General features: G+C 44.5%; 2 protein-coding genes and 1 long non-coding RNA gene across 22 annotated transcripts in view; 2 read left to right on the top strand and 1 right to left on the bottom strand.

The window, feature by feature from the left end:
• Positions 1-518: 518 nt before the first annotated feature.
• Positions 519-11,200, top strand: LOC6736452 (SEC14 domain and spectrin repeat-containing protein 1-B). Of its 3 annotated transcripts, none has more exons than XM_016170399.3 (10): positions 519-675; positions 2,490-2,741; positions 3,573-3,768; positions 3,926-4,039; positions 4,097-4,271; positions 5,381-6,130; positions 6,637-7,001; positions 7,283-7,791; positions 9,633-9,936; positions 9,995-11,200. In XM_016170399.3, the coding sequence occupies exons 2-10, from the start codon at positions 2,575-2,577 to the stop codon at positions 10,595-10,597; spliced, it is 3,183 nt and encodes a 1,060-aa protein (XP_016029993.1). In that variant the 5' UTR covers positions 519-675; positions 2,490-2,574; the 3' UTR covers positions 10,598-11,200. The 3 variants fall into 3 exon arrangements, with proteins under 3 accessions (XP_016029993.1, XP_016029995.1, XP_039149575.1); XM_016170401.3 differs by having other exon boundaries at positions 2,443-2,741; XM_039293641.2 differs by having other exon boundaries at positions 2,430-2,741.
• A 1,458-nt stretch (positions 11,201-12,658) lies between these two features.
• Positions 12,659-27,661, top strand: part of LOC6736448 (titin) — a 114,616-nt gene continuing 99,613 nt past the window's right edge. For 7 of the 18 annotated variants that reach the window (XM_044923059.1, XM_044923055.1, XM_044923061.1 and 4 more), the window contains exons 1-8: positions 12,659-12,789; positions 14,100-14,632; positions 22,567-22,689; positions 22,746-24,053; positions 24,334-24,675; positions 25,792-25,968; positions 26,175-26,930; positions 27,284-27,355. In XM_044923059.1, coding sequence (XP_044778994.1) covers positions 14,297-14,632; positions 22,567-22,689; positions 22,746-24,053; positions 24,334-24,675; positions 25,792-25,968; positions 26,175-26,930; positions 27,284-27,355 — 3,114 coding nt within the window. In that variant the 5' untranslated portion in view covers positions 12,659-12,789; positions 14,100-14,296. Of the gene's footprint in view, positions 12,812-14,099; positions 14,633-22,566; positions 22,690-22,745; positions 24,054-24,112; positions 24,227-24,333; positions 24,676-25,791; positions 25,969-26,174; positions 26,931-27,283; positions 27,356-27,661 lie in introns of those variants that run through there. The other 11 variants (XM_039293634.2, XM_044923065.1, XM_039293637.2 and 8 more) reach the window with 6 other exon arrangements.
• The window catches only part of LOC27208241, a 66,919-nt gene continuing 54,986 nt past the window's right edge, over positions 15,729-27,661 (bottom strand). Inside the window, exons 2-4 of the long non-coding RNA XR_006541793.1 lie at positions 16,280-16,402; positions 16,162-16,228; positions 15,729-16,098 (exon numbers count right to left, since the gene is read on the bottom strand). This is a non-coding gene — a long non-coding RNA (uncharacterized LOC27208241). The remainder of the gene's footprint in view (positions 16,099-16,161; positions 16,229-16,279; positions 16,403-27,661) is intronic.

Here is a 27,661-nt window from a genome sequence, read left to right as displayed (position 1 = left end):
AGGCAGGGAATTTGACTGAATCGAATGGATAATACCCTAAAAAAAAACATTTGACAGAGAATTGAAAATTAATTAGGTATAAAAAGCATTTAATCACAACTTATCAACTTTAGAACTCCTATTTTAATGAACTCTCCAAATGAATCCATATAAATAAATTCCCACATATAAAACTCTCTTGCCAAGTTCATCATACCCATAAAAGTAGAAAAGAAGTGGAAGTAATGAAAATAAAAAAGTGCTCCCACAGAATCTCCGATATCTCCATTGGCAGACAAAACGCATGTTTTGTATTAATTTTGCACTCGGAAGAAAAGAAATCCCAACCGGTTTGCAAGGCGCCCCCCTAAAAAGGGCAAAACGTGCGGGTAATAATCAACCAGTGCAGTAAAAAATACAAAATACTACAGTTCACGATCAATTGGAATGCAACAAAAAACAGCTGACATGCAAGCAACTGCAACTCGAACGCACTTCGAGCCGCAACTCGAACCGAAAACCGGGTTGCCAACCGATCGTGGCTAAGATCGAAACTTAGATTGGAAACTTTCAGTTGAGCGCGAGAATTCCACGCGGGCGGACGGGGCGGATGAACGATATCGGTGGTGTCTTGTCGGTGTTATTCAGCTGTCGAAAAGAGCGATAAGAACCGAATTCGTTTCGAAATACTAAGAAGTAAGACCCCAATCGATAAGGAGTCGCTCTGCATGTCAAAACCAAGTCGAGTTACTTCACATGGAACAACACGCAAAGTGAACTGAAAACTCATTTCGAAACAGCTGAACACATTTGTCAGCTGTTAAAACAAATTTTGTGTGGAGAAATGCTAATGAGTTTCGTTGCTGCTGCCGCTGAACTTTTCAATTAATTTAACAGCCCGTCGTTGGCATAGATCTTATCGCCATATCATAAAACAAAAATAAAAAAGCCCAGCCGAGGAAAACAAAACCCAAAAAAGTTCTCAAGAAAGTTGAACGAAATTGAAAGAAAACAACACAGCAGCTCAAACGGTTTTTGTTGCTGCCATCTATTTTTTTTAGGCCGAAAGGTGTGCCCGATTCCAAAGATTCGAGGCATTACGAGCCCCACGGGGTTCTCAATTTTCAGCTACCCTTTTCGTGAGTTTTTCGCTGAGCTCAGTGGGATATAAAAATATAGACATAACTCCGCTCATATTTGCAAGTATTTTTCGTACTGACATTTGAAACCAGAAGTATGTATGCCCCATCCCAAAGTTGCTGCTGCAAGGTTGTTTTTTTTTTTACCTGTCCTCTGCCATTAATTGAAATCCAATGCGGAAGGGGCGTAGTAAAGTGCATTGAAAAGGGGTTTTTGGTGGGGGGCCAATCGACCGCTATGACAATTATTACAGCTTCCCAAAAGCGGCCAAAGAAACAGGTTGCTCTCGCTCCTGCCATCAAAACTCGCAGTCAAGCCAAGTAGTGCAAATTGGTTAGCATAGAACATAGAACATAAAAACGGGAAAGGAAGTTGGGTCTGCAGTACCGAATTTTTAATACACTTATAAGGCAGAAAATCAAACATATACTTTAATTTAAATATGTGACTGCTGCAAATTTTACTTTCTATAATATAATAGATGGTCTCCAATCTACTTGGAAAAACAAATATATCATGACATTAAAAAAGAGTCCAGCAGATATCCAAATACTCTTGGGTAGAGTAAAGAATAAGCGGAGCAAGATGGGGCAGACTGAGAGACAGGAAAAGAGGCATCGACCACTTACGCATAACTGTAAGATAGACTGGCGGCAAACAGGATTTCTGGCACGTACTTCTGGCTCACAAGTGAAAGAATTACTCGGCTCTTTTCCTCCTCTATGTACCATATACATGCCACATAGCGTTTGGGTCTGCCGCGCCCCTTATCAGCCGACAAATTAAGTTCAAACTGCTGCTGCTGGCCGGCATGGAAAAGAGCTAAAACTCCAATTTGTGTCAAAATACTCATGCGCAAAAATGGAATTTTTCCATTAGGCCAGAGAGATAGAGACCCAAACTGAAAAAGCCAACAAAAAACTCCTAAACTAACATGAAAACAGTGAAAATCATGTGGAGAGACTAGCTAGGCACTGGGAGAAATTGGGTGGATCGTAAAAGTATTTTACAATAACGCCATTCATAGATTTATTCGTTAAATGAAGTAGCGCTGGTTGGTTCGGGTAAATGGCCTGCAGCTATTTAAGCCCAACTATCGTTTTAAGCGTGTGACGATTTTCCTCGGTGTACCGGACTAAAGTAAAGTAAAGGCAACCGAAGTTTCAGGCTGCAACTTGTCAAACGTGTTCCCCAACAAAGTCTCGCGGCATTTGGAAATGTGCAGCATTGTGCAGCGGCAAGAAAAACAGCAGCAGCAGCCACAGAAACGAAAACAACTCGCATAACTGTGACTTGTATTAATTTTCAAGCTTTTCCAAACAGCCAACTGCAAACAAAAAGAAAATCCTAATCCCGCGTTGTCTCAACAGCAAAATGTTTGCGGCGACAAGAGGCTCAATTAGCATTTAGAAAAGCCGCATCGTCATCGCAATCCCATCATTAAACTCCGTATAGATGGAGGAGGACGTGCTGAACGCCCTGCAGACGCGGAGTGCCTACTTATCCGGCGGATTCGATCGCCAGAAGCGCATCATCTTCGTTGTCAACGCATTCAACGATCTGCAGCTGTGGAATCGCCGCTATCTGCAGGTGACTCTGGACTATCTGAAGCGGTCTCTCAGGTGAGAATCGGGAATTAAGTGGTATTAGGCATTTGCCATTAGGCACAGAAACTTTAGAAACCGGCAGTGGAAATGCCGACGACTCATTAGCATATGGCCGAAATATGCAAATAGCCCGCAGATGATGAAGGTTCATTTTTTGTCGTCTTTAATGCATTACTTTTCATTAGACACGGCTCTCTGGGAGGGGCCTAAAAACGGGTCTCGAAAAGCGGAAAGCACCTCACAAAATCTGGTTATTTATATGCTAAGTGCCAGAGATTTAAAACCGACTAAATAATTTAAAATTTCTGAAGTCAGATGATTTGTGTTGAATGAAAATTGGTTTTAACATCCCCTAATATTACTTCGATTATATTAGAGTCCATAAGTTCAGAGTAACTTGATACATAGTTCAGTCAGTTTAAACACACTTTCATTTTATAAACATACTTTACAAGCAACAGATGTAAAAATAGTAGTAGCAATAAATTGGCCCTCTTAAAAACCTTAAGATAATTTATGAAAATTATATACCGCTCGTTACCTATTTAAACAACCTGTGGGCTTTACGCCCTTCTTTTGTTATTTAACCACTTTAGTTTGTTTATCTGTTGGCACAACAAGCAAATTGTTTAATTTTACGAGGTAGGCATCAAACAATCTGTTAAATACAGAGAAGAAGCCACATGAATTATGGATATATTGATTGTGATCAATCAACTGGCATGAGTTCCCCTAAAAAAGAGTGGCTGATTTGGCCAAATCCTAACTGGCAAGCTAATGAAGCGCTTAAAGACGCTTTCCTCCAGTCCCAAACCGATTAAAAAACCTGGCATTAATCTCTTCCAGCGCTTCGGTGTTGCAGAATGGCGTGAGTGTGGTGGTCAATGCCCAGGAGAGCAGTTCGCGGATATCGCGGCAGCAGGTGCGCCAGATTTACGCCCTCTTTGGGGGCGACATCAATGTGGATCTGTATCTAGTCAGGGCGGAGGGCTTCTGGGAGAAGCATGTGGAGCCGTGCACCAAGTCCCAGGTCAAGGGAGAGGTAAGCTAATAGCTTAGATTGGAGGATCGGTTGCAATTAAATCGATTTATTTCCTAATAAAAGATGTCATAACCATAAACCCCACAATAAACTGCAACCTAGTAATTTAGAGTTTCAACATTGTACTCATTAATTTCTCACTGTGCTCTCTAAATAGCCGCTGGTGCTGTCGAAGGCGAGGCTGTTCAAGTTCATAGAGCCGCAGAACCTGCCCGAGGAACTGGGCGGCACCTTGCAGTTCAACTACGATCTGTGGCTGCAGCAGCGCAAGGTAAGTGCCCCAATTTCTGCACCGTTCGAACGGCACTTAATGGCTATATTCTCGCAGTCCATCGACGAGTTCACCAAGTCGCATGTGCAGACTTTGGCTTCGATGGAGAAACTGTTGGCTCTTCTGCGGGAGCACAAGTCTCTGCGGCCGGCGGAAGCGGATGTGGAGCTGAAGAAGTGCGCCCAGATGCATGCCGGTGTGCAAAACGACATAGAGACCGCCATCGACTTGGGTGAGTCGAGTTCGTCGCTTGAGTCTTTTGTTTTTTGGTCTGTTCGCTTGTCGTTTTTTGTTTGCCCGCGAGCAATTAACATAATTCGGTTTGCCCTCGAAGCAAACGAGTTAAGTGAGACAGACAGAGACGGGATGAAAGACACACATGTGACAAGTAAATCATTGAATTTTGTGTGTGTTTTCAATTAGAAATGCGCCACGTTTGGCAAACTCGTTTTTCGCGCCGTTTGTTGTCGATTTTATTGTGGGTTGATTTTAACGGCACTGAATAACATTGAAATTGCCTTTGGAGAGCTTGTATACTGAGGCCTACAGAAGGTCTTTTAGGTAGAAATGCGGCTTTTGATAAGATAATTTAAAAATCTACAGTTTTTACGGAGTTGAGTTGAATAGGCTTTGTTTTGGCTATGATTTGACAATTGAGAATTGCTTGTGAAATTAGAAAGATTGATTGATTGGAAATGGCAGACATTCCGAATACTATCAGTTTTCGCAAGACTTTAACAATCATGACTTCATGAATTCCACATATTAATTCAGAATTTATGAAAGCCACAGCTAAGAATCAAATACTTTTCTGGCTTCATTAAGTTATTTTCGAGAATCATTTGCGGTTGGGGATCATTGTGCCGTGAGCAAACCTTGTTTCACAGTGTTCACACTTCAATTTTTGAACAACGACTTCAAATTCGGCCGAGTTCTGGTTTAAGTGCGTGGGTTTGGCAAAACGACAACCACAGCAACAACGACAATCGTGACCTTTCACTTACAGCCACAAAAATCGGTGATGCGCAACGAAATGGTGGCACATGCCACAGTCCAAAGAGCCAGACGGCGATTTAAAACCACTCCGGGCGTGAGTTTTCACTTTTGTGGATGTGTGAATAGCGCTAGATCCGATCCCCCCTCAATGAAAGCCCTGGAATACACTCCGAGAAAAGTCCTTAATCTTACCAATTTCAGTCAAGAATGTATTAATTAAGTGATTGGGTCTGATAACCTGGCGTCATTTAAAAATAGAAAATGTTTTGTAGGAACAGATTATTTTTCAGAGTGCTATTTTCTCATCCCCTTTCCCTTTTCTCTCTGCATCTCGGCATTGTACAGGTAACGCGATCTTGGCCCGCTTCAACGAGGTCTACGAGACGCATTCACCGCCGCCACAAGCGGTCGCACCTGCCTCGGAGTCCCCTGCGGGTCCCCCGCCCATCGCTGCCCACTCCGCCAGTGCTTGTTCCCCCCAGAAGCCCCTCCTGCCACCCGATCTCGTCTGTGAACGCGCCCGCATCGAGTTGCGATTGAATGAGATCGAAAAGAAGCAGACGGCCATCCGGACTGCATGGCTGGAACTACTCCGATCTCTGAGGGAGGCACGTGAACTCAGCACTTTGGAGGAGGGTGTGTCCTTCGTCACCAATTGGATCCTGCAGGAGGCCGAGCTGTTACTCAGTCGCCAAAGGAGCGTTGCAGGTGATGTCAGGGGATGTGAGGCCCTGCGGTCTGCGCACGATCAACTGGAACTGGAGTGCCGTGAAACCTACGGTTGCTATGCAGAGCTGCTCTACAAGATCGAAAAGTTTGCCGCTGAAAGGCAGGCATCTTCAAAGGATATGGACCGATGCCAGGATCTTCTCTCGCAGCGAGACTTCATGCAGTTTGTGTGTCGCTCCTTTGCAAAAAGATTGGAGCGACGAAGAAATGTCCTGATGACCGCCCTGAGGTTCCATCGCCTCCTCGATCAATTTGAGGAATTGCTTGCTACCGGTAACCATGTCGTGGAGGTGGACAGTCGATCGCTTGACTGGCCCGAGGCAGAGCAGCTACTCATGCAGCTCAATAACAACCAGGAAATGTTGGGTGAGTTTGGAAATATTAACAAACAAATGTAATTTTGTATATTGCTAAAGAAATATGTATGCAACCTTGACAACTACACTCGAAATATATAGCCAGCGAACCTTGACAAAAATATGCCAGAATTACTCTGATAATTACCATGGATATGGCAAAAAAGTTGTGTGATCATAAAATCATACCAAACACTTTCAACAAGTGTCACGCTTTCAAATTTCAATGAATAGAAGGTGAATATGACCGCATTCAAAATATCTGCTGCAACTCGATCTATTAAGTTCCAACACAGAAGCTTCTAACATCATCTGTTGCAACTCTTTTTAGCATCGAACCGTTCCGTAAGAACATAAATTAGCTTAAATAATAGTATCATATGAAATAGTATACAATTTAATAAGAGCCTAGTTGTATATTTAGGTCTGTCCCAACTCGAACCGTAAACAACAAATCTCTAAACATGCTATATCCAACATCCAACCGATCTCTAAACATGTTTCCAACATCCACAGGCCACGTCGAGCGCGAACTTGTGCGTGAAGGTGAAAAGCTGAGCGACATGCTGGCCATGCCGGTGAAAGACGCTCTGGGCCGTGACCTCCAGCTGGACTACAGTGCCGAGATCGCCCAGCTGCGCAGGCAGATCGACGAGAGCCGGCGTCGTCGTCAGGTGTGCGGACATCGGCTGGCGCTGCAGCGGCTCACCTTGGAGCAGGTGACCCACATCCATGCCTACGAGGAGGACGCGCGGCGGGCGCGGGACTGGCTGCAGGAGTTGTATGCCGTCTTGCTGCGCTGCCACTCCCATGTCGGCTGCAACATCCACGAGATTCAGCTGCAGAAGGACGAGTTGCAGGGGTTCGAGGAAACCGGACGGGTGAGTTTTCCCCCCGTTTTTCGGCCGACTTCTTTTTTTTTGGGGAATAAGACAGATGAAATCCATCCAGAGTGCAAGACAGAGAAAGGGAGTGCCAGTTTGGCCAACGGCAAAGTGACGAAAATATACTAAGACCTGGCTAAAGATCAAGGCCTTATTGGGCTGAAACAACTATCTAGGTTTCTATCTAGCTGTATCATATTCATTAAAACCTAGCCTTTGTTTTTTTATTTTAATCTTAAATTTTTGCATATATGTACTAATTATGCTTTTTGCATTAGAGCATCTACCACTATGGCTGCCAATTGCTGGAGGCATCCCAAACGCTGCGCCTCTGCTGCAAACTGGAACCATCAGCATCTAGGTCACAAAGCAATCCCAGTCAGGGTTTCATTAGTGACGAACTGCAGCACACGTGGCACAGTCTGCAGTCTGTGGCCCAGGAGCAAATGACCAGACTGCGCGTCTCCGCCGTTTTCCACCGCAGTGTGGAGGCCTATTACCGCCAGTTAAGGGAACTTCGGCCCCTTTTGACCAAGGAACTGTCCGCCCAACTGCAGCAGCAGCAGAGACAGCAGCACAACCGCAGCAGCAGTGGAATAAGTAGCGATGCCGAGGCAGAATTAGAATCGGAGCTGTCTCCTTTGGGGGAGATGCCTCCGCGACTGCAGAGGCACTTGGTGGCCAGGGAGCAACTGCTCGTCGAAGTGGGCAGGATGGTCAGACTGGGAAGACTGCTGAAGAAGCGACTCAAAGAGCCCTTCGTTCTTGACGCATTAACAGGAAAGAGGTGAGTTATAGCGAATAACAATCTATAATACTGTTGCAGGTGCGTGAGTGCATGGACTTCAACATTGCATCGGCGGCTACTTCATTATGCTCAGCGCATAAAACTCAGAAACAAAAACAGCAAAACGTTCTGCATATCAAATAAAACACGAGAAAGATTTCCACTCAAATCCCACGAGTTCGCGGCAAATTAACTAGGAAAAACAACAACGAAAAGAGCAAAGAACTAACAAGTTGCTAGAAATAAAACTAAAAGAAATGTATTTGGAAAACAAAGTACAAAGGCAACTTGGCAATACGCTATACAAATTTAAAAATCATAGTAATCAAGTTCCAAAAACATATTTCAATTACGACCACAATTACCACACAATATGGTAAATAAAACTTTAGTAAGAAAGTTTATTATTGAGATAAATATCCCATGCAAGCCTGAACATATTAACTTCCTACCTTACGACAAATAAAACGATTTCTTCAAAAGCCATTAACACGTGTACAACACCTACCAAATGTATTAAATCACATATAACTTGTTCGCTTTGGAAAAAATTATAGTCATATAAAAGCAATTCGAAGTCCATCAAACCGAACCACACTTCCCAAGTAACCACAAACTAGACAGCCAAAAATAATTTTTGACTGAATGAAACAAATGTCAAGCTGCCGCGACGCACTCAAAAGTTCCACCACCCAAAATTCGAAAGAAGCACAAAAAATATTGAAATAAAATAAAAGAACTATTCTATATAGCAGCTCATTCCGTCCAAGAGTCGGCGTCCAAATCCAAGCAGTCTATTTCAGTGCGTGGTCCAGTGCGGTCGTCGTTCGGTCCTCCTTCGATTCTGTTTTTCGGCACGGAGCGGGAAAACTCAAGAAAACTGTCGGTTTGTCAAAGCATATACAGATATATATATATCAGATAAAGAGTGAATTTCCTGGAGAACAGGCGTGACAAGTGGGTCACAGTGGGGAGCATTGTGATAGGAAGGTGATAAATATAGAAGTGTCTTCATGGTTCCACTCTCGAAATATCTGCATGCTTAACCCGGCAAAGTGAATAATTGAATCTACAATTGTCAGAGAGACGTAGCTCACTTCAACTGGCCACTAGCCAAACGCGTGTTGTTGCCCCTTACGTCAAACTAATTGTTCCACGCCCAAAAAAAAAAGAGGCGCCAACTAGGCAGCGAACCCAAAAAAGCTCAAAATGTTTGCCAGATTTCGTAATTTGTTTGCCAAATCAAAGGGAGATGAGGAAGTGGAGCAGGAGATTACACCCAGGCCGGATGTGCCCAGCATTGTGGTGGATGAACCGCCCAATGAGGTCGAGATTCCAGTTGAGGAAGGTGAAAATAAATCCCTAGATGAAGCTGCTAATCAGGCTAATGCCTCTGCTCCTTTGGCCAGCGAAGAGGAGGATTTGGTACAGAGCCCCCCTGAGATCCTAAGTGAATCCTCCAGCGATCTAAGTCGTCTTTTGGACGCTATAAACGAGGCCAGTAAGCTACCCGAACTAAGCAGCGAAGATGGCCAAGGTGAAGATGAGGACTACGAGGATGAAGACGATGATGAGACAGCCAGTACTTCAAGTGTGAAGACCAAAATAGCCAAGGCCTCAATAGAAAGGGATATTATCTTGGAGGAAACCGAAGAGGAGGAGGATGAGGTGGATTCAGGTCCGCCGCTGAAGAGTCTGGACAAGATCAAGGCCCTCATCCGCAACGACAGCGAAACATATCCGCACAGCGACTATACCGACAATGAAACGCCATCGCACTCACGCACTGCCTCAGTGGATTCAGGAGCTCCCGATAATCCCCGTCTCTCTGGTGATTTCAGTGTCGTGGCCGATGAACTACCCCTGGACTGCACTGCACCAAGTCCACTCCACGACAGTGGAAGGACCAGCAGTGCTGGAAGCGAGATACCCGGGGAATCCCTGCCAGCCACTGTGCAAGTGGTGCCCACAGGCAGCAACGAACTGGCCTGCGCCGCCATTTCCCACAAGCTGGGAGCCATTGCCGAGGTGGCCGAGTCCCTGGACGCAGTCATCCGTGATGTCCAGCAGCAGGAGGGCGTCGTTAGCAATGGAATCAGCAATGGCACTGGAGGACATGGCATCAAAAAATTGGGAAGCATTGAGGTAAGTTTAAACACCAAAATGTTGATTCTGTAAAATGGTACTCATCTCGTCGCTTTAGGATTGGCAATCCCGCTCCACCGAGGACGAATCCTTCGCCACTGCCTCCGAAGGCAACTTTACGCCGAACTCGCACTCCTCATCCTTTCAAACAGCCTCGGGACGCACTAGCTCCTACATAGGATCGGCCAAGAACTCCTTCGATGAGGCGGACGACTCAACTTTGAGCACATTCGAAATACCCGAACTACCACCTTCGCCAGTCAATATGTCCTTCGATAGCTCCGAAATTAGCTACTTCTCCGCCCGTCAGCAGCGGATGAAAAGTGAGGATCAGGACAGTGTGGCGGGCATGGCAGAGCTGCACAGTCAGAGTGTAACGCCCACTCCGGACGAGGAGCAGCAACACCTGCTCCTGCCACTACCATTGCCGCAGGCCATCGAATCGGACAGCGAGGTGGAAGGATTCAGTTTGGCCACTGGCATTACGACGGAGCTGGCGCCCAGGATGTCCAACGCCCATACGCCGGAGGTGAGCTACCCATCCGCCGATAACACCGCTCCGGCTTCAACTAACCCCAACGAATCGAAGCCGCCGCCTTCCTGGCGACGCAGCAAATACTACGAGAACATAACGAAACAGACGATCAAGGGATTTCTCTGAGAGATCTGGACCAGCTGTCCCAGCTGAAAGATGAACACAAAACGATTTCCCGCCCAATTAACCAGCGCCATTTGCTACTCTGCCGATCCCCGACATTCTTGCCATTAATTAGTTGGCATATTATTTTTGCTGTTTTCCCAAAACCAATTTTAGCCCATGAGCTAAAAGTTTTTCCCTGTTTTGTTGTGTTTGCCAATTTACTTTGCATGATTGTTCACTGTTTTCTACCAAAATTTATTAGTTCGCTTGAACTTTAGCTTAAAAGATATACTAAAATGCCTGCGCAGAAGGTTTTTAAATATTTTATGTTTGAAAAATGTCTTGCTTTTATTTTCTCTGCTTTAAATATAGTAGTAGAAATATTTATTTAGTTAGTTCAAATTAAGTCTAAGGCTTGCAAAATTAGAGAATTCCCAAATGGTTAGAAAATATATTTCACATATTTAAAGTAAGAATCTTAATTCAGTTACAGCCAGTCGAAATTATTGCCATTAATCGTATGTTTAATATTTATTTATAACTATTTCTCCCACACAGTCACAAAACATAGTGCAATTAATATCGAACATGTTTTACCCCAAAAATAAAGCTAATCATTTATAACTTTTATAAAACCTCCTAACTTTTCAGATATTTAGTTTTAAATTTTATGCTTAAGCAAGTAAGTAACCGCAAAACTGGAATATAATCTCGAAAATCCATGAAACCATTGCATAACTTTGGGCTGCATCCGAGAAAAGTCATTGCCATCATCTGCACTTAACCCTTGAGTGCTCTTTTCGACTTTTCCACCCTAAATAATTTTTTTCAATTTCCCTCCGTGGGTGGCCCCTTCCCCAAACATTTAACAAGTGGTCCTCAAGTGATTTCAATTATCTGAAATGTGAACTGCCGGTGGGTGAAGCGGGGAAATGGGGTTAAGAGGGGTTGGCTGCTTTTGTGAGCTTCGTCAAGTGGCTCATTAATCTCAATTAAAAACATATAAATAAATCGCTCTGAGTGTGGTGAGTGAGTGAAAAGAGTTTATACTTAACGAGCTGATCATCCAGAAAGGCGAACCAAATATCTATGAGATTCTTTTCATGCCATTCGACCAGATTTTCTGACGTGCTGGCGCTGAAAGCATAATTCGATAAGTTCGAATCGTTGATAGCGAAAAATAATAACACACATCTGCAGCGCATTGATTGCCGCAACTGCGGCAACTGCTGTTGCACGCAAGAAGCGTCGGATGTTGCACGTTGGATATTGCACGGAATCCGGAGCCAAAGCCAAGCTGCAAGACACGCATTTTGGGTGAAAAATACTTCATAAATTGGGGGATAGAGTATCATGGGAGGTGAGGGGATTTAAATGCGGGCGGTCAGTTTGCCTTGCATTAAGACACGATATCGTCTGGTTTCCTCCGCTGCTCTGGTGTTGTTATTTTGATCTTCCACTCTTCACCCTGTTATTAAAGTACAAAAGCTGCACTTGAATATGTTGTGGTTTAAGGTACCCTGTCTTATGTAGGGTGTATCAGACCAACAAGGAAAATGTCAAGCCAAGGGGAAAAGTCATCCACACCTAAGATGTTAAGTTTCTTCATGAATTGCTTATACCAATATTCAAAAGTAAATGGGAATGAATAAAGTGATGGGTTAGGGTAACAACAATTCGCTTAAAGTTACCCTTTATCATAAGAATTACAGGGTACAATCCCGCTTCATATCACGATACCTTGTCTTCGTATTGTAATTGCTGAAAAGCCGGGCGCAGGGCATTAAAAATTGAAATCATGAATTAACGACGCCGCGAATGCCAAGAGCACTTGTTTATTTATGTCGTCTCCCCTGAAGCCCCGCATCTTGCCTCCTCCTCTAGCGTCTGCAGCCCTCTCTTTCACACTCTCTCATTTTCAAAATACAAGCCGGCTTTTCAAAACTGAGCTTAGCGAGTGTCAAGAGATCAAAACAAGAGAACCGCAACCTGCATGAATGAATTGAGCGAATCGGTTAAGTTTCATGGGCTGCGCGCTCTTCTTCTCTTGCTGATCTGCTGCTTCCCGTAGAATCTGCTCAGTCTGCGGTCTCCGGTCTTCAGTCTTCCGATCTTTGGTCAGTCTTGTTCGAAGTTCGCGGCGTTCGGTTGTTCGGCTGTTGGGAAAGCGGCGCGCGCGTTTTGATTTTCCACATCTCCTCCGCTCGAATAATGTGCGAATAAAAACATATCTATGTAAATTAAGTTAGGCAGAAAACGAGGAAGAAGACAATAAATTTGGCACTTCAAAAAAAAGTGAAATGAAACGTAAATTAATCAGCCATAATTTACCTAGAACATTTCTGACATTCAAAAATGCTTGGCGCTAGTTTATTGCGTTCACTCGTCTGAAGATGAAATCAACAAAGTGTGCTAAATTTATTGTTGTTGTCGAATATTCAGTTTTGTGTCGACCCTCAGAAAGCACAAACAAAATGTTTAACAAATAGAAAACGACACAGAATGCGCAAAAAAATATTTTTCAAAAATATTCGGTGACCTGATGCATTGAAAGCTTATTTGTTTGAGTCATGTGCATATTTCAATATACTACAACAGTCCACGCCCCAGAAAATTTCAATCAACAATTTCCCATTTTTTCTTCTTTTAAATTTTTTGGACAACAACATATGGAGGCAAAGCATTTCCTCGATTGCGCTACTGTAAACTTTTATAAAGGGAACTTGTTCTTCCCAATTTTTGTTCGCTGTTTATTTTTAGCCAGCGCAAAGTACAATTAAAATAGTTTACATTACGCCAGCAACGGCGGCGACTATTAAAAATTGAGAGAAACACCAAAAATTACCTAATGGAGGCAGCTGGCTGCACACGAGCATACGCGGCGTATGCGTAATGTTTTCAAAAATATCGAAAAATCTATGAAAAATGATTGACTGCAATGCAATTGGCACATGTTACAGATTTGACGCACATCCGTGCGCTTTATCTATTAGCTATAGTAGCCTGTATCTGTAGCATCCCAGTATCTGAGTATCTGGGCTAGAACAACAGTTTAGCTTCGTGGCAGAAATCGCCGCAAAAATTACTCAATAGTTTGTTGTTTTAAAAATAAACGCGAATCGAGCATTGTCTTTGAGTTTTGGCGGGGCGGGGGGCTACCGGGGCTCTACAACGAGACTAGCACACGCATCAAAGGCAATTTTCTCAGGCTCAATATGCAAAAAGTACACACGATTCTCTCGGCTATATAGCCGTATATATAGACACTACGGAATAATAAACAGACACTAGAGCGACAGGGAGAGCGCGAGTATGAAGTCATAGTCACCGCGGCGGGCAAAAAGAATTCTCCGTTTCGAAAATCTACCGATTCGCGGAGGTTCTCAGACGATCGCCGGCGTTGATAGCGCTCGCAACGAACCGAAGGAACCGAACCGCCGAATCGAATCCCCTGGCTATAACTAACCCAATACATTAAATCCGAACGCGAGTGACTCAATCTAATAGTTCCACTTTCGAGCAGAGTTCAAAATGCAAAACACGCGAGACGAGCAGGGGAAATAAGCCAAAATACGAGAAAAACTAAACGACAGAGATTATAAAACGCCCACGCAAAACACACCAAACTACAAGCACTCAATCCTCGAAAGTTAGTCAAAAAAAAAAAAAAAATAAAAACAACAGAGAAGTAGAGAAGAGCAGATAGAAAGAAAAGCAACCATGGAACGCCGCCAAGCCCTAGACTCATCGATGTCTTCGCTCTACTCGGTCGCCTCCTCCTCGAATCCCAATCCCCGCCAGCCGCACACCGGCCACCAACTTCAGACGCAGCAGTCCCAGCAATCTCAGCAGTCCCAGCTAGACGCCTTCAATTATTCAGCAACAATGTCATCATCGTCGCCGACTCCAAGTCAGGCCATGTCCACAGCCATGTCCACGGGCACGGGCACCGGCACCACCCACACCACACCGCCATCCTCCTCCCTGAGAGCCACCACCATTGGCACCGTTGTCGTCCGATGCGGACCCATCCAGCTGGTGATAGCGCTCCTACAAGTGAGTTGTACTCTTGTACCCAGCAAACAATAAAAATAGGAAACTAAAAACGAAACCAAACCAAACAAAACACACAGCAAAAAGGCCAAGAAATGGGAAACAAACATGAAGAAACATTTATCTAGATACGGGAGAAGTGTTCGGAGAAAGCTCTTGAAGTGCGCGGAAATTTATGCGGAAGGCGATCTGGGAGGACTTCGAAAGAGATTTGGGACGGGGCATTGGGAGATCTTGAATAAATCATAAATCTAGGAGTGCAGTCAGGTTTCCAAAACACGGGCAAACATCTAGGATAAGCTTTGGTCATTGAAAAACCTTATGAAAGCAGTTGCATTCGACTCAGTTTTATGCGAAGCAATAAAAAATCATCACAACCAATTAAGCCAGTCTAAATATAATGACCTTTTTTCAATATAAATGAGCTAATCATTTGAATGACGACATAATCTTCGTTCATTATTAATGACACTGCAATTATAAATTTACATTTTTTTCATTTTGCGTAGTGGGGCAAAAACAGTGTAAGAGATGCAAGGCAAAGAAAATTGTTCAATAGATACACTATCTCAGATTGTTATCAAATCATTTATCAATCAATTCACTATAAAACAACGTTCGACTATTATTTAATAGTCCAGCCTCCAACCAAGCACATGTTTACTACCAATCAGTCGACATTAATTGAAAAATTTCTATAATTATCCCATAGTTACCCCCTATCTGAGGCAAAACTATGTGACTTTAGCACTGAAAAATTCATGAACTTCTAATGCCCAAAACTGGTTTACAATTTTCAATTGTTTAAACCGGCTTCCAGCGATTTCCGCGCCAATTAGCACTCGAGCAACGAAAGCAAAAGTTGTTGATAGCGGTTATAAATATTTGAAAAGCGGCAGCCGAAAAACAAACGCCACAAAAGGTTCAAGGTTGTCTGACATCAGAGCAAGACACAAAAGCCAACTAAACGTGACAAAAAGAAATGTATCTGCCAGATACTTTCGACAATTAGGCGCAGCTGCTACCTGTCTGGGTCCACTTCGAGCTGGCTGAATCAGTTTCTTGAGAGAGAAACTTTATTTGGGTCTTCTCCGCAGAATTCCCCCCTTTTCCACACCTCCAAATCGCTCGAACTTGAAGCTGCGACTTGAACTTGAGATTGAGAAACATTTCTGATGAAGCGCTACAAGTTTTATGTCCCGAAACAAAAAGCATTCAATAATTATGGGCATCGGTAAATGGTTTATGGGTTTTTTGGGGCAAGGGGCAAGAGGAATGTGCACCTTTTTGTAACAACTTTTCTGTTCATTCAACCAACGGTCCATTGAAATTTCAGTGTGCCACTTTGTGCCATTTTTTTCTGGCCATCAGAATAATTATTTTTGCTTCATTTGCCATTCGAGACTCACGGCTCCATGTGTTAAACATTTGATTTGATTTACCACTTTTTCCCCCCTCCACTTTTGATTCTGGAAATTATGCAAAAACATTTTACTGGCGAGCCTTTCAACACGTTTCTGCTGTATACGTACTCGTGTTTCCATGAATTGAAAACTCGCGACCCCAAAAATATACAGATTTCTTTAAATTTCCGCTGGTCTGCTTGGAAACAGTATTGAAATTTGAAAACGAAACTAAATTGTTGCTTACCTGTCGTTGTTTTCGTTATTCTCGAACTGGTACCAAAAATGCTGTTGAAAATAAACAAGAGCGATTTCTCTCCCCGGTTCTCGCAGGTAAACAAATTAGCAACGGAACAGAGCCAAAAAAAAGCTGAAATAAGAACAACAAAAGAGTACAAATAAATACACAATATTCCACAATAAAAGCCAACAGATGTGCAACAAACACACACAGAATGAAACAAATGTATGAGCTAAAAAATGTTCGATGAGCTCAGCTCCTTATTATTATTGTTATAAATTCCACGTGGGAGGTGGGCGATTTTTTCTAGGGGAAGAAAGGCGGCAGAAGTTCTTTAAACTTTGTGCTTCAGCATAAGATTAAGGAAACAATAAGTTGGCAGAACCCCCCCTCGTCCCGCGGCCCCATGCTTAAAACTATGCAAATATGTCAAAAGTTTCCTTCCTTTCTGGGTTTATTTTTCGAAACAGGCAACAGACAATTCTTTCAGTTAGTTTTCCTCAACAGAAAGAAATTACAAGTGGCAAGATAATATTAAATCAATATTAAATCTTAGAATGGAACATTTTTCAAATATTTTTAATAGCTACTAATATGTAGTGCGAATACTAATTTCTACATATTTAAGCTTATAAAGCCTAAGAACTAAGAACTAAGTTACTTTTCTTTCTGTGTACCCATACTCCAACTCACAACAAAGTTGAGTTATTAAGATTTTGAATGTTAAGTGCTGGCAGAAAATATGAATATCTGCCAAGTTTTTAGTGGCACAATGCGATTTTGTGGTGACTACTTAAATGACATTTATTTGCCTGTGAAAAACAGTTGGAGATATTCCGTTGAAGGAAATCTCTAAGACATGTGGTAAGTTCCACGAAGATACAAAGTACGTTGTCTGTCGACAGAGCGCGTTTAATTGGATCTTTATCTCCATGGGCAACCCAAATCATCTTGTATTAAAATCGCCCTGACATGATTTACATATCCACCAAGGAAACTATCAACTTCTTGGACGGGACCCACCCAAAGCTAATTAACCAAGACGATTCAACTTCTCGGCCATCCGGGCATCAATCTCAATGGATGATGATTCGGTTTTGGCTCTGACGCAAATTTCGATTACAATGTTTGTTGATGCAACACGAAAATATTTACAAGTGTTTGAAATGAGGGAAAAATGTTCTGGGCCTGGTTACAAAACGTTTCTTTTTATGTTCTTGTGGCTCTGAGATGAAAAATTAGCTTCAGGGCAATTAAAAGGCTGAAGCAAGCTGGAAAAAGAAACTTCAAAGGCAGAAGATTTACATGTTTGCCTAGCTAAACTCTCTCTAAATAAATAGATTTTCCGATTTTCGTTGAAAATGCGAGGCGTGCTACGAATGCTGAAGATCTCTTTTAATTGAATCTAATGCGCGAAACTAATTTGAGCCTTTGCTTTGGCCATAATGAAGCAATTGGGGCGCGACTGGCGACCTGCTTCGGATTTTCGATTCCAGATCTTGGGTCTGCGCAATCTCGAATCGCATCGAATCGGACTTTTGGTGCGATCTGCTCTGATTTGCACACGAGGAGGCGCCAGTGGGAGGGGTAAGGCGTAAAACTCTAATTGAATTTATGGCGTTTTCATTTCTAAAAGTCGCAGCGTTTCACTCATAAATTGGCCAGACATATGAGCATATACTTATGCCCGGCACTGTACGAGCCATGTACATATGCCATTGCCTTGGGCCTTCGGCGTGGGTGAAACGCCGCAGCTGCGCAGTGCGCACTGTCTAATGGACGAAAGAGATGGCATCACGTGCAGCGAGAGAGACGGGCGATAGAAAGCCGCACCAAGGCTCAAAAGAAAGAAATGTTTACGACGCTTGGCAGGCACATAAATTTACGCATGAAAAGCTGCGCATTCCGCCCGCTCGGCACAGAGTCGCGGTATCCCATTTTGCCCAAGCGAACGGGCCAGAAACTGCGACTTGGTCGCGTTCAGAGCTGCCATTCAGTCACGTGATTGCGATTTGTCACTGTGATTTATGATCGCTGTTTCGAGGCGAACGGCAAGGGCGCGGCTGTCACTTTCTGGGTTGCAATTTTGTCAGTTTTTGCTAAATCAATATATAGCAGCTATTCGGAGTCTGAACAAAAGCATTTTACTTGCAGATTTTATGTTAGCTTATATGGCGCACTAGCTTTAATAAGATGTTTTAATCTAAGAGGTTACAACCATAAAAAGAAGATTTAAATCCACGCCTAATGCTAGCTGTGCTTTCGATGGCACTTCTTCATTTGCCCGATGGCGTGTCACGGGAATTGGCCGTAAATCTTATCAGTAATTGAAAAATTCCAGCCCTAACTGACAGTATCCAACACCAAAAGCGCTAAAAATAACGTATTCCATGCGCAGACGCAGTCGCTGTCTCTTTGCCTCTTGAGTTTGGCTTGGTGTTCGGGATTCGGATGGGTCTGCGCATCGGATGGGGGCAGGAGGATCGGGATCCACTCGAAAGCCGGCTGGGAATATGCCGTCTATCGGTGGCTTTAGTGCAGCTGCTACTTAGCGCAACTGACAAAACAGTTTGGCACGCACTGATTGATAAGCAAGGAAAGCGGTTCGTGGAAAATTATGCAAAAGGGGGGTTTTCCACGAGGAGAAGCATAAATTTGCAACGCCAAAGTATACAGTGGGCTGTCAGCATATGGGAAGCTTATATAGTACGATGCGATTTGAAACCATACTTTGTATTTAACCATTTATTATGCCATTATCGCTGTTAATCGCTGTGCTAAATGGGAAATTCTTCCATCGACTCAATAGAGGCATACACGTTCAATTTCATGGGATAGTTTCAGAGCTGATACCCCGCAATTTCCGCTTTCCGGGGGTCCACTGTAGGGGATCCAGCTGCTGTAATTACCGGAGTGGAAGCGACGGCTCGGTGGTTTTCGAGTTAGAGACGCGAAATATATTGCATGTTTACATGGCAACTGATAGTCGCCGATAAACGTTCAATGAAAGTCGCGCGTTGCAAGCGACTCCTGCTGCTGCTGTTGTTGCTGCAACAGCAAAGGCGCAACAGCCACCGAGATGTTGCTGCTGCAGATGCTGCGGATGGTAGATGCGAGTCGTGGCCAATAATTTGTAGAAACAATTATAGAAATTATCTTTTTGTTGGCCGCGAATTAAATTGAAATTTAAATTGCATTCGATGGCAGCAACGAGATTGCCCAATACGTGTGCTCATAATTCGCCGTCGGCCTGGGAAAGTGCGACCCACAAAAACCTGAACAGAAATTGTTTTATGTTCGATGGGTATTTATAGAACCCAAAGGTCTGACATCACTCTGCCACACACGGCTGATGATCGCGGCACAAAAGCTGAAGCTCTGCTAAGTGAACAATAACAAAATAGCTGAATATTGTGTGTGCTTTTTTTTTTTGTTTTATGACAAAATCAAGTTGGGTTTAATGGAGGCACAGGGTAAGCGCGTCAGAGCGTGCTATCCACAGAACACCGAAGTAGATTCAGTAAATTCATTTGCATATGGGTATTTGTACAATACATTAATGCTGTTTGCTCTCCATCAAACACACACACATGCGAGTATTGATGCGGTTTTTTATTAGTCTGTTTATACACACTTTTTATGGCCCCCGTGGCCTATGTTTGATCAGGAGCAGAACAAACACTCGCGAGCATTTGATTTATGTCGCTTTAATTAGCCAATTTCAATTTGTATTCAATTAGCTCACCTTTATGGGAGCACTCGCCAGCACAGCCACAAAATGAAATTGTTGCAAAAAGCTAAACATGCGATGCGTAAATGTACCTAAATTGCATATTAATGGCCAGACGAGAGACATTGGGTTTTGGGTCAAGGCTGGCTGCTGAACTTTTGCGATGATGAATTGTTCGCTTTCAAATCTATATTTAAGGCAGAACTCACAGAATTTTCAAATGATTGAACTGCAAAAAGAACCTCAAATGTAGACTCAAACTTCGTAAGCAATTTATTAGAAATCTCCAGGATTTGTAAGTAATTCTTCTTGAAAAGGATATGCTACACACCTTACATATGGCAATCTGGTCAAATAAATCAGGTACAACAAGCCAACGCCTTCGCAAATTGCGATTCCCAATTAAATCGGCGATCGGTGATCGGTATTTGGGATATCGTTGCCAATGGCCGTAATGAAAGAGCCGAGAAGGCCGGCGCTCTATAAAAATGCGCAATGATTTCACACAAAACGATGGCAGCAACAACAACGGCCACGGCATCGAGGTAATTTCATATCGAAATCGTGTTCTATCCGCTCCGCAAAGTATTAATTTAAAAGCCAAAAACGTGTTTCACGCTAAGCGCCTCGAAGAGGACGCTTGTTGCCCCTCCCGCCATCCTTCTGCCCTAAATCATTCTATCCGGCTTGGGAAGAATCAGTGGTAGATACCCTAACCAGCTTTGAAATGCAGGGGTAATCATTCAATGAATGATCTCATTAGTAAATTCAAATGACAACCAAATGTCAGCTCACATACACGATTTACCATCTGACAGAACCATCACAATCTGAATGGATTTTGGATAAATATAAGATTGGAAAGGGTATATAGATGGTCGTTTTTCCGCCGCTTGCATTCCATTCCAGGGTGTTATTGTTTTGAACCGCCGTTGGGGCTTTCGGCATTATATCATCGCCGTCATTGCCGGGTTTGTGGATGGGGGCATACATAGCACTCCCACTCCGACTTGGCCACGATCTTGGAGCACTTCCGCCATGTGGAGCTGCACAAGTGCCGGGCGAAGACGCTTCTAAATGTCCAAATGCATATTACGAATCTTAACGGCTGGGTGCGTGTTCGTGTGCCACTTGAAATACGATTCAATTTCGCAATGAGTGACGTATGTTTGTTGGTGGGGAGGGGAAGTAGGCAGTGAGGCGCCCGTCCATATGCATAATGGTTTATTTTATGCTTTATACGTACATAAGCTTAGTTATGGTCGGCCTGTTTATAGTGATGTCATGCCATTTATGGTTCATATTTCAGTTAGACGGCGTGATTATTCCCCCACTCCCACCACCACGCCGCCCGTTACACTTCGAAATTTATTCAGATTTTCGAGAATTATTGGTGTGCGCATGGCATATTGAAAACTCACTCACGTCGCATTGAGTCAGCGACTTTGACTGGTTTTTCTAATCGGTTTACATCGCTGCCAGTGGGGCACACAATTTAATTTAATAGCCGGGTTATTAATTTGTATTGTAAATTGATTAATGGCAGCCGCAGATCTAAATAGAAACCCTTGAGCGACTAAATTGGTCTACAGCGCAACTTCTGTGGCAAGAACCACTTTCAAATATATCTACTATAGGGGATCTCTGAAACGAAGGATTCCAACTTACATTGAAGCGTTTAAAAACTATATAATTAAATATAAGAAAATGTTTTGGGGTATCAAATCCTTTCATGGCGGAGTTCCGTTTACAGAGGTACGACTGTACCGAGCCCAAAACTATTTCGTCGAACAAATTAACGCCCACGCAGCTTTCCCTAGACATAAAACCCAAGCAGTGGCAAGACCTTTTAACAGTTTGCTAGCCATCAGCCGAGTTCTTCATGGTTCGCCATGGCATGTGGCACTTTTCCCCAGCTCCAGCTCCAGCTGCATCTCCATCGACACATGCTCATCCCAACAGGAAAAACTAACGGATGCCATTACCATAAACAGCCGATGCTGACCTTCATTGCAATCAAACAGAACTGAGGTTGTGGTGCCACTTCAGCAACTTCTGCTACTTGTGCGAGTTCGGAGGCAGCTTCTGGTGGTGCTACCAAAATTAGAAGCTGCTTCGGGAGCAGGTTTGCTTTTCCCTCGCTGCACGAGATCATCGCACACGTCTCCTGGCCTCCGATGTCAACTGCGAGCCGCATGAATGGGAATGCAGCCAGCTGCTGGGAGCCCAGGAACGTGACTGGAACGGATTTGGGGGCAGGCGAGGAATGCAGCGGACCTTTGTGGGAGAAAATCTTTGAATTGCTCATGTCCTATGCGATATCCCTGGGAATTGCGAAAACAACGTATGAGAATTTGGGTGCTCCAGTCATATAGAATGCGTAAACGATACTATCAGAAGGGAAATGTGAATTAGTTCACTGGGGCAAGAATCTTTCGTTGTATAAAGAATATAAAACAAAATCCAATTACTAATAACTAAGTCATACAATACTTCTAAACCACACTTAAATCCAATCACCCACTTAACCATAGAACACCTTAAACATCATCCACTCTTCCAGAGTCCGGAAAAGATCTACATCAAAGTGGTAGAACTGGAGCCGAAGATCACAGCGCTTGGGGAGAATCTGGATGAATCTCTGCGCATGCAAAGGGAGCATGATGAAACTCTTCGCAATCTACAGGTGAGTCCATCTCCAATATCAAATTAACCCTTTAAATAACCTCGAACATCTTTCAGAGCCTGCCGGGACCAATGGATGAGTTCGTCCAGAAGGCGGACAAGCTGTTGGCCAGCAAGCGCATCAGTTCCGAACTGGTCAACGCCATGGCCGATACGCTCAACATCATTTGGCAGGACATACTGAATCTTCTGCAGGATCGTCAACACCTTCTGATACTATGCACACAGTTCCACGATAAGATGACACAGTGCTTCAGGAAGATGGACCAACTGGAATTGGCCTGCGAGGAGACACTCCATCCACCGGATGTGCCCCGTGTCCAGGAATTCCTGAACAGATTCAAGCAGCTGAGGATAGACATGCTCACCGGTGTGATGGCAGCCCTGAAAGACGGCAACGAGCTGCTGTCCCAGCTGGAGGAGCTGGAAAAGCTGGAGACCCTCGACACAAGACCGGAACACATTAAACGAGATGCTACGAGGGCAGTTCACCAAGTTCAGCAGTGGTTGGAGGCCCTGCATGACCGCAGAAACTCCCTGGAACTCGCCTGGCAGACGAGGAAAATCCAAATGGAGCAGTGTCTGGCATTGGCTTTGCTGGGCAGAGAATTAGTCGACCTGGAGGCCGCCCTCCAGCAGGCCAGGATGGAGCTGAATACCATGTACAGCCTGGGCGAGTGTGAGCACACCGCCAACGAAATGCTCACCAAATACAGGGAGTGGAAACAGCAGGCCCTGCTCCTCCGGGATCGAGCTCTTAAGATCACGCGAGCCAAGGAGAAGGTTCAATCCGCTGGTCACTTCACCGAAGAGGACGCATGTGCTAGGGCTTATGCGGTCTTGAGTGGCTGCACAGAGCACTTGGATCTGGTGGACCAGCGGGAACACTGGCTGCATCAGTCCCGGGAGTTTTTCGCCAAGGCTGAGCACACTGTGAGTGTCCTGGAGAAACTAGAACTGGAGCTGACCAGCGTGAAGCTGCCTCCCCATTCCCCGGAGAGTTATGCCATGTACTCCAAAGTGGATCGCGATGTTCGCAACTTTACCGAGGAACCTTTGCGCTTGGGTTACGGCATTCTGGACGAAGTGGGACGCACTCAGCCGGAGACTCAAGGTGTGAAGAGAGTTCTTGATGAGTTGGAAAACAGAAAAGTCTACATCCAGGGCATCTGTGCCAACAGCAGCGAGGATCAGCAGAAGGTTCAGCGAGCACTGAGCGAATTCCTGAGCCATCACAATGAGCTTTTGGCCTGGCTGAGAGCATCCGGCCAACACCAGTTGCAGCAAAGCGTGGATATGGGCGGAAATCTGCAGCAGGCCAAGCAGTTCCTTCTCCAGCACCATGAACTCATGCAGGATTTGGAGGTTTGTTGTTTTAAACAATACTTTATATTATACTATACTATTAAGCGACATTTAGTACTCACATGAATCAGACTACCTACGAATCGAAAATCTTTATACCAAAATGGTTCGACAAAAAATTATAGACCGAAATGCTTTATAAAGAGTTTCTTTACGTTTGTTGTGCGATTCAGGTGGGTCTGTAGTACTACTTAAGTTGGCGGCCATAACTTATATAGAATGTATTTTGTTGAAGGAGATACCTAAACTAATGACAAAAATCACCTTGATTACTCTTTAGATAAAAGGCGAACTGATTAACCTGCTGCTCGAATCCATCAAGGTCCATCTGGAGTCCCTGAGTCCGCAAGAGCGCTACGATGTGGACTCCAAGGCAGAATCCCTGCACAAGCACTGGATCGAACTTAAGGACCTGGTTCTCAAACGCGTGGATTATGTGTCCCTGCTGATAGACTTCTTTGAGCTGGCCAACGAGCTCTCCAGCCAGTTGGACAACTTGCAGCGCCAGCTGCAACAAACTCCAGACGAGCACAAGCTGCAATTCCTCCAGGCCACTTGGACGGGCATCGCATCCACCTTCGGCGAACTGAAGTCCCGCGGACAGCGATTCATCAACCTAAAAGTCTGTATCGGGGGAGGGGGCTGAAGTGACACACTTCCTGCTAGTTTCCTAAGTTATTTAATCTAAGTTTTGAGGAATTCTCTAATGTCAGGGCGGCGCTGCTTGGTTATGCATGTTGCACTCTGTTTATGCTTCATCTATGCTCGCAAACTTTGCTTTTGGAACAACTAACTGCTGACAGCTGGCGCATTTGCACGCTGTCCATCAGCTCCCAGAAGCAGCTTGCTGACGTTGCACAAACAATCGCGAAAAGTTGGGCAGATGAGGCATTCTGACTTGGAGATCTGGGATGAATTTGTACTACAAAACATCTTTGCTTCTCTGAATGATCACAGTATCAGAAAACCTATTAAGGTTTATAGAGATGTCCAAAAGTATGCAACAATTCGGCGAAATTACAATTTTGCGAACAATTTAAGAGCTTCAGTTAATGAAATTAGTTCTGATTTTAAGTTTTGGACAACTGTATGTGTTCATATCACAATCGTATTCGAAAGGGTATTCCAGTTCGCCACTCCCAGACCTGCATTCATATTTTGCCAGCCCGCTCGGGGACTATAACTTATGAGCAATATGATTTGCTTGCCCATAAACATGTATTCAAAACGACAACGTCATTTCGCCCCATACGTGAACATAAAACCGGGAAGATGCGTCCAAACAGGCGCAAAAGAAATTTTTTGAAATTAGAAATTTCGCTCTTTGCGGAGATTCTGCTGCGAGTTTTGTGCGTCGCGAGTTGTTGGCTCGACTCTATGCGACTCTATACTCGCCTCGACTCGACTCGACTCGAGTTGAGTCCATAAATAAAGAAAGCAATTTGCGCTGCCGGGCTATAGATAGGCTGGCTGTATGGTGCTGGTCGGGTCGGTCGGATCTGGCCTGGCCTGGACTCGAGCAGTAGCGGCAGCAGTGGCAGAAGGCACCAGACCCTGGCCACAGTCAGTCACAGAAGCGTGCCACGCGCCGCCTTTTCTCGGAATATTCCCTTCTTGCCCGCGACAAAGAACGTCAGCCAAACAGAAAATAATATAAAACAAAACGCGACCAAAATCAAATAGAAATAAAAATAAAAACCATCTATTTCCATGCTATTTTTAACGGCGCGCCGCGCAGATTGTGGATCCATATCTCGAGACCAAATCCTCGGCACAGGCGGTACAAGAGACGCTGAACGACTTCAGTAAGCGGCAGGTCGACGTGACGAGCAGTTTGGAGAATTGGACAACGAGCATTGCGGAGAAGCGAGAAGTCGAATACCTACTCGAGAAAGTCATGAGCGACAACGAGGAGGTGAGTGGATCGGGGATCGGGGATCGGGGATCGGGATCTCTGAGTTTAATTGCGTCTAGTCAGGATTTAATAGAGTTAAAGTATATTTTTATAAATTCGCATTTTCCCGAGCAAAAGCATTTCGAGTGAGAGATTTTATTTTCACAGATCAAAGAATCTGCCCTTAATCTCATAAATAACTCCCTGTCTATATTTCCTCCTTCAAGACCGTGGCCAAGAGCACCCAGGTGGACACGCAGTTGTATCCCGTATTCACCTCCCAGAGCGTGGACTCCAAGCAGCTGCTGATCAGCACCCGCGAGAAGCTGTCTAACGTGACCCAGGACATCGAAAGGGCGCAGGATGAGATACAGCAGCGCATCCAGACCACGCTCGGCATCCAGACCAAGGATCAGCCATCGCTGGCCAAGATCGAGCAGGTGATCAACAACCTGCGCATGCTGAAGGCCAAGTTGGACGGCATCAAGTACGACTATCGCACTTTGGTGGAGAGCGTGGTTCAGTTCCTGGAGAACATAGTGCAGCTGCGCCGCGAAATCGACGACTACTTCGCCAGGCAGCAGAAGGAACCCGCATCCGGCGCGGATCGCAGCATCGCGGAGCACGAGAAATTCCGCGATCAGTGCATGGATAAATTTAGATCGCTAATCACACAATCCGAACTGCTGATCGATCGGGTGCGCGTACTGGAACCGCCGGGAGCTCGCGAAATCGACACCGACCGCATACTGAAGCTGCTCGAGAACCTGCGCCTGCACTTCGAGTCCAACAGCAGTGCACGCATGTCCACCCTGGAGCGTCTGGAGAAGATCGAGCAGTTCCGCTCCGATCTCGAGGACATCGATCGCAGCCTGGACAGCGTCAGCCAGCAGCTGCACGAGATCAACAACCAGAGCGTCGACAGTCTGGCGGCGGCCAAGACCACGTCGCTGGCGTTTGAGTATTTTGAACGGACCATAGAGGTGAGTGAACTGCCTTCGATCGGATTATTGAGGTGGGTTAGGATCATTCGGATCGGGCGATGGGCGGAACTATTTATTTCTCTGGGTAAACAAGATGCAACAAAGTGTTGAAGTGCAGGGGTTCTGTTCGCTCTCGATTGCCAGTGACTACAATCCAGAGTAGATACAACCGCAAACGATAGAAAAGACGTATGTTTATATGTTTAAAAACAAATTCAATCGTAGAGAACTATAAATTTTGAAAATAATTTACATATTTTCTTTAATGATGACACCACACGACGCCGAATCTGATAGATTTCGAGTCGACTTTGATGGGCTTAAAATTATTGAATGATCTAATCCCATTCTAGTGTTCAATGCCCAGGCAATTGAAATCAACGCGCCATCAGCGACGCTGGGGCCAAACAGCCCACACGATCGAGGTAGCAATAGTCATGGATATATAGCTATAGATCATAGATGTATAGATGAATAGATGAATAGATACAGACCGGATCGATCCCTGCATGCGACTGAGTTGTGTGTTGGTTGGTCTTTATTTTTGCATCACTTCCCGCTTACCCTTTTGGGCGGATGGGTGACCACCCATCCAACTGGCAGCCCCACAGCATTCATCAAATTTCCAAATGGGAAACGACGCACTGCCGGGATGACATTTCGAAAATATCGCAAGTTTCAAAATGTTGTCGCTGTCAGCGGCGGGCGATGGGCTTTAGACAGACAGCGGC

The sequence above is a fragment of the Drosophila simulans genome, chromosome 3L (genome assembly GCF_016746395.2).
Source record: "Drosophila simulans strain w501 chromosome 3L, Prin_Dsim_3.1, whole genome shotgun sequence".
NCBI classification, from domain to species: Eukaryota; Metazoa; Arthropoda; class Insecta; order Diptera; family Drosophilidae; genus Drosophila; species Drosophila simulans.
The sequence above is the reverse complement of the archived record's forward strand: the minus strand, read 5'-3'. Positions and strand labels throughout refer to the sequence as shown.

Bases quoted from the DNA above. Each gene is read 5' to 3' on its own strand.
- LOC6736452 (XM_016170399.3), top strand. From the start codon at position 2,575: ATGGAGGAGGACGTGCTGAACGCCCTGCAGACGCGGAGTGCCTACTTA. The intron at 3,769-3,925 runs GTAAGCTAATAG...CTCTCTAAATAG, and splicing joins AGTCCCAGGTCAAGGGAGAG to CCGCTGGTGCTGTCGAAGGC. The intron at 6,131-6,636 runs GTGAGTTTGGAA...CAACATCCACAG, and splicing joins TAACAACCAGGAAATGTTGG to GCCACGTCGAGCGCGAACTT.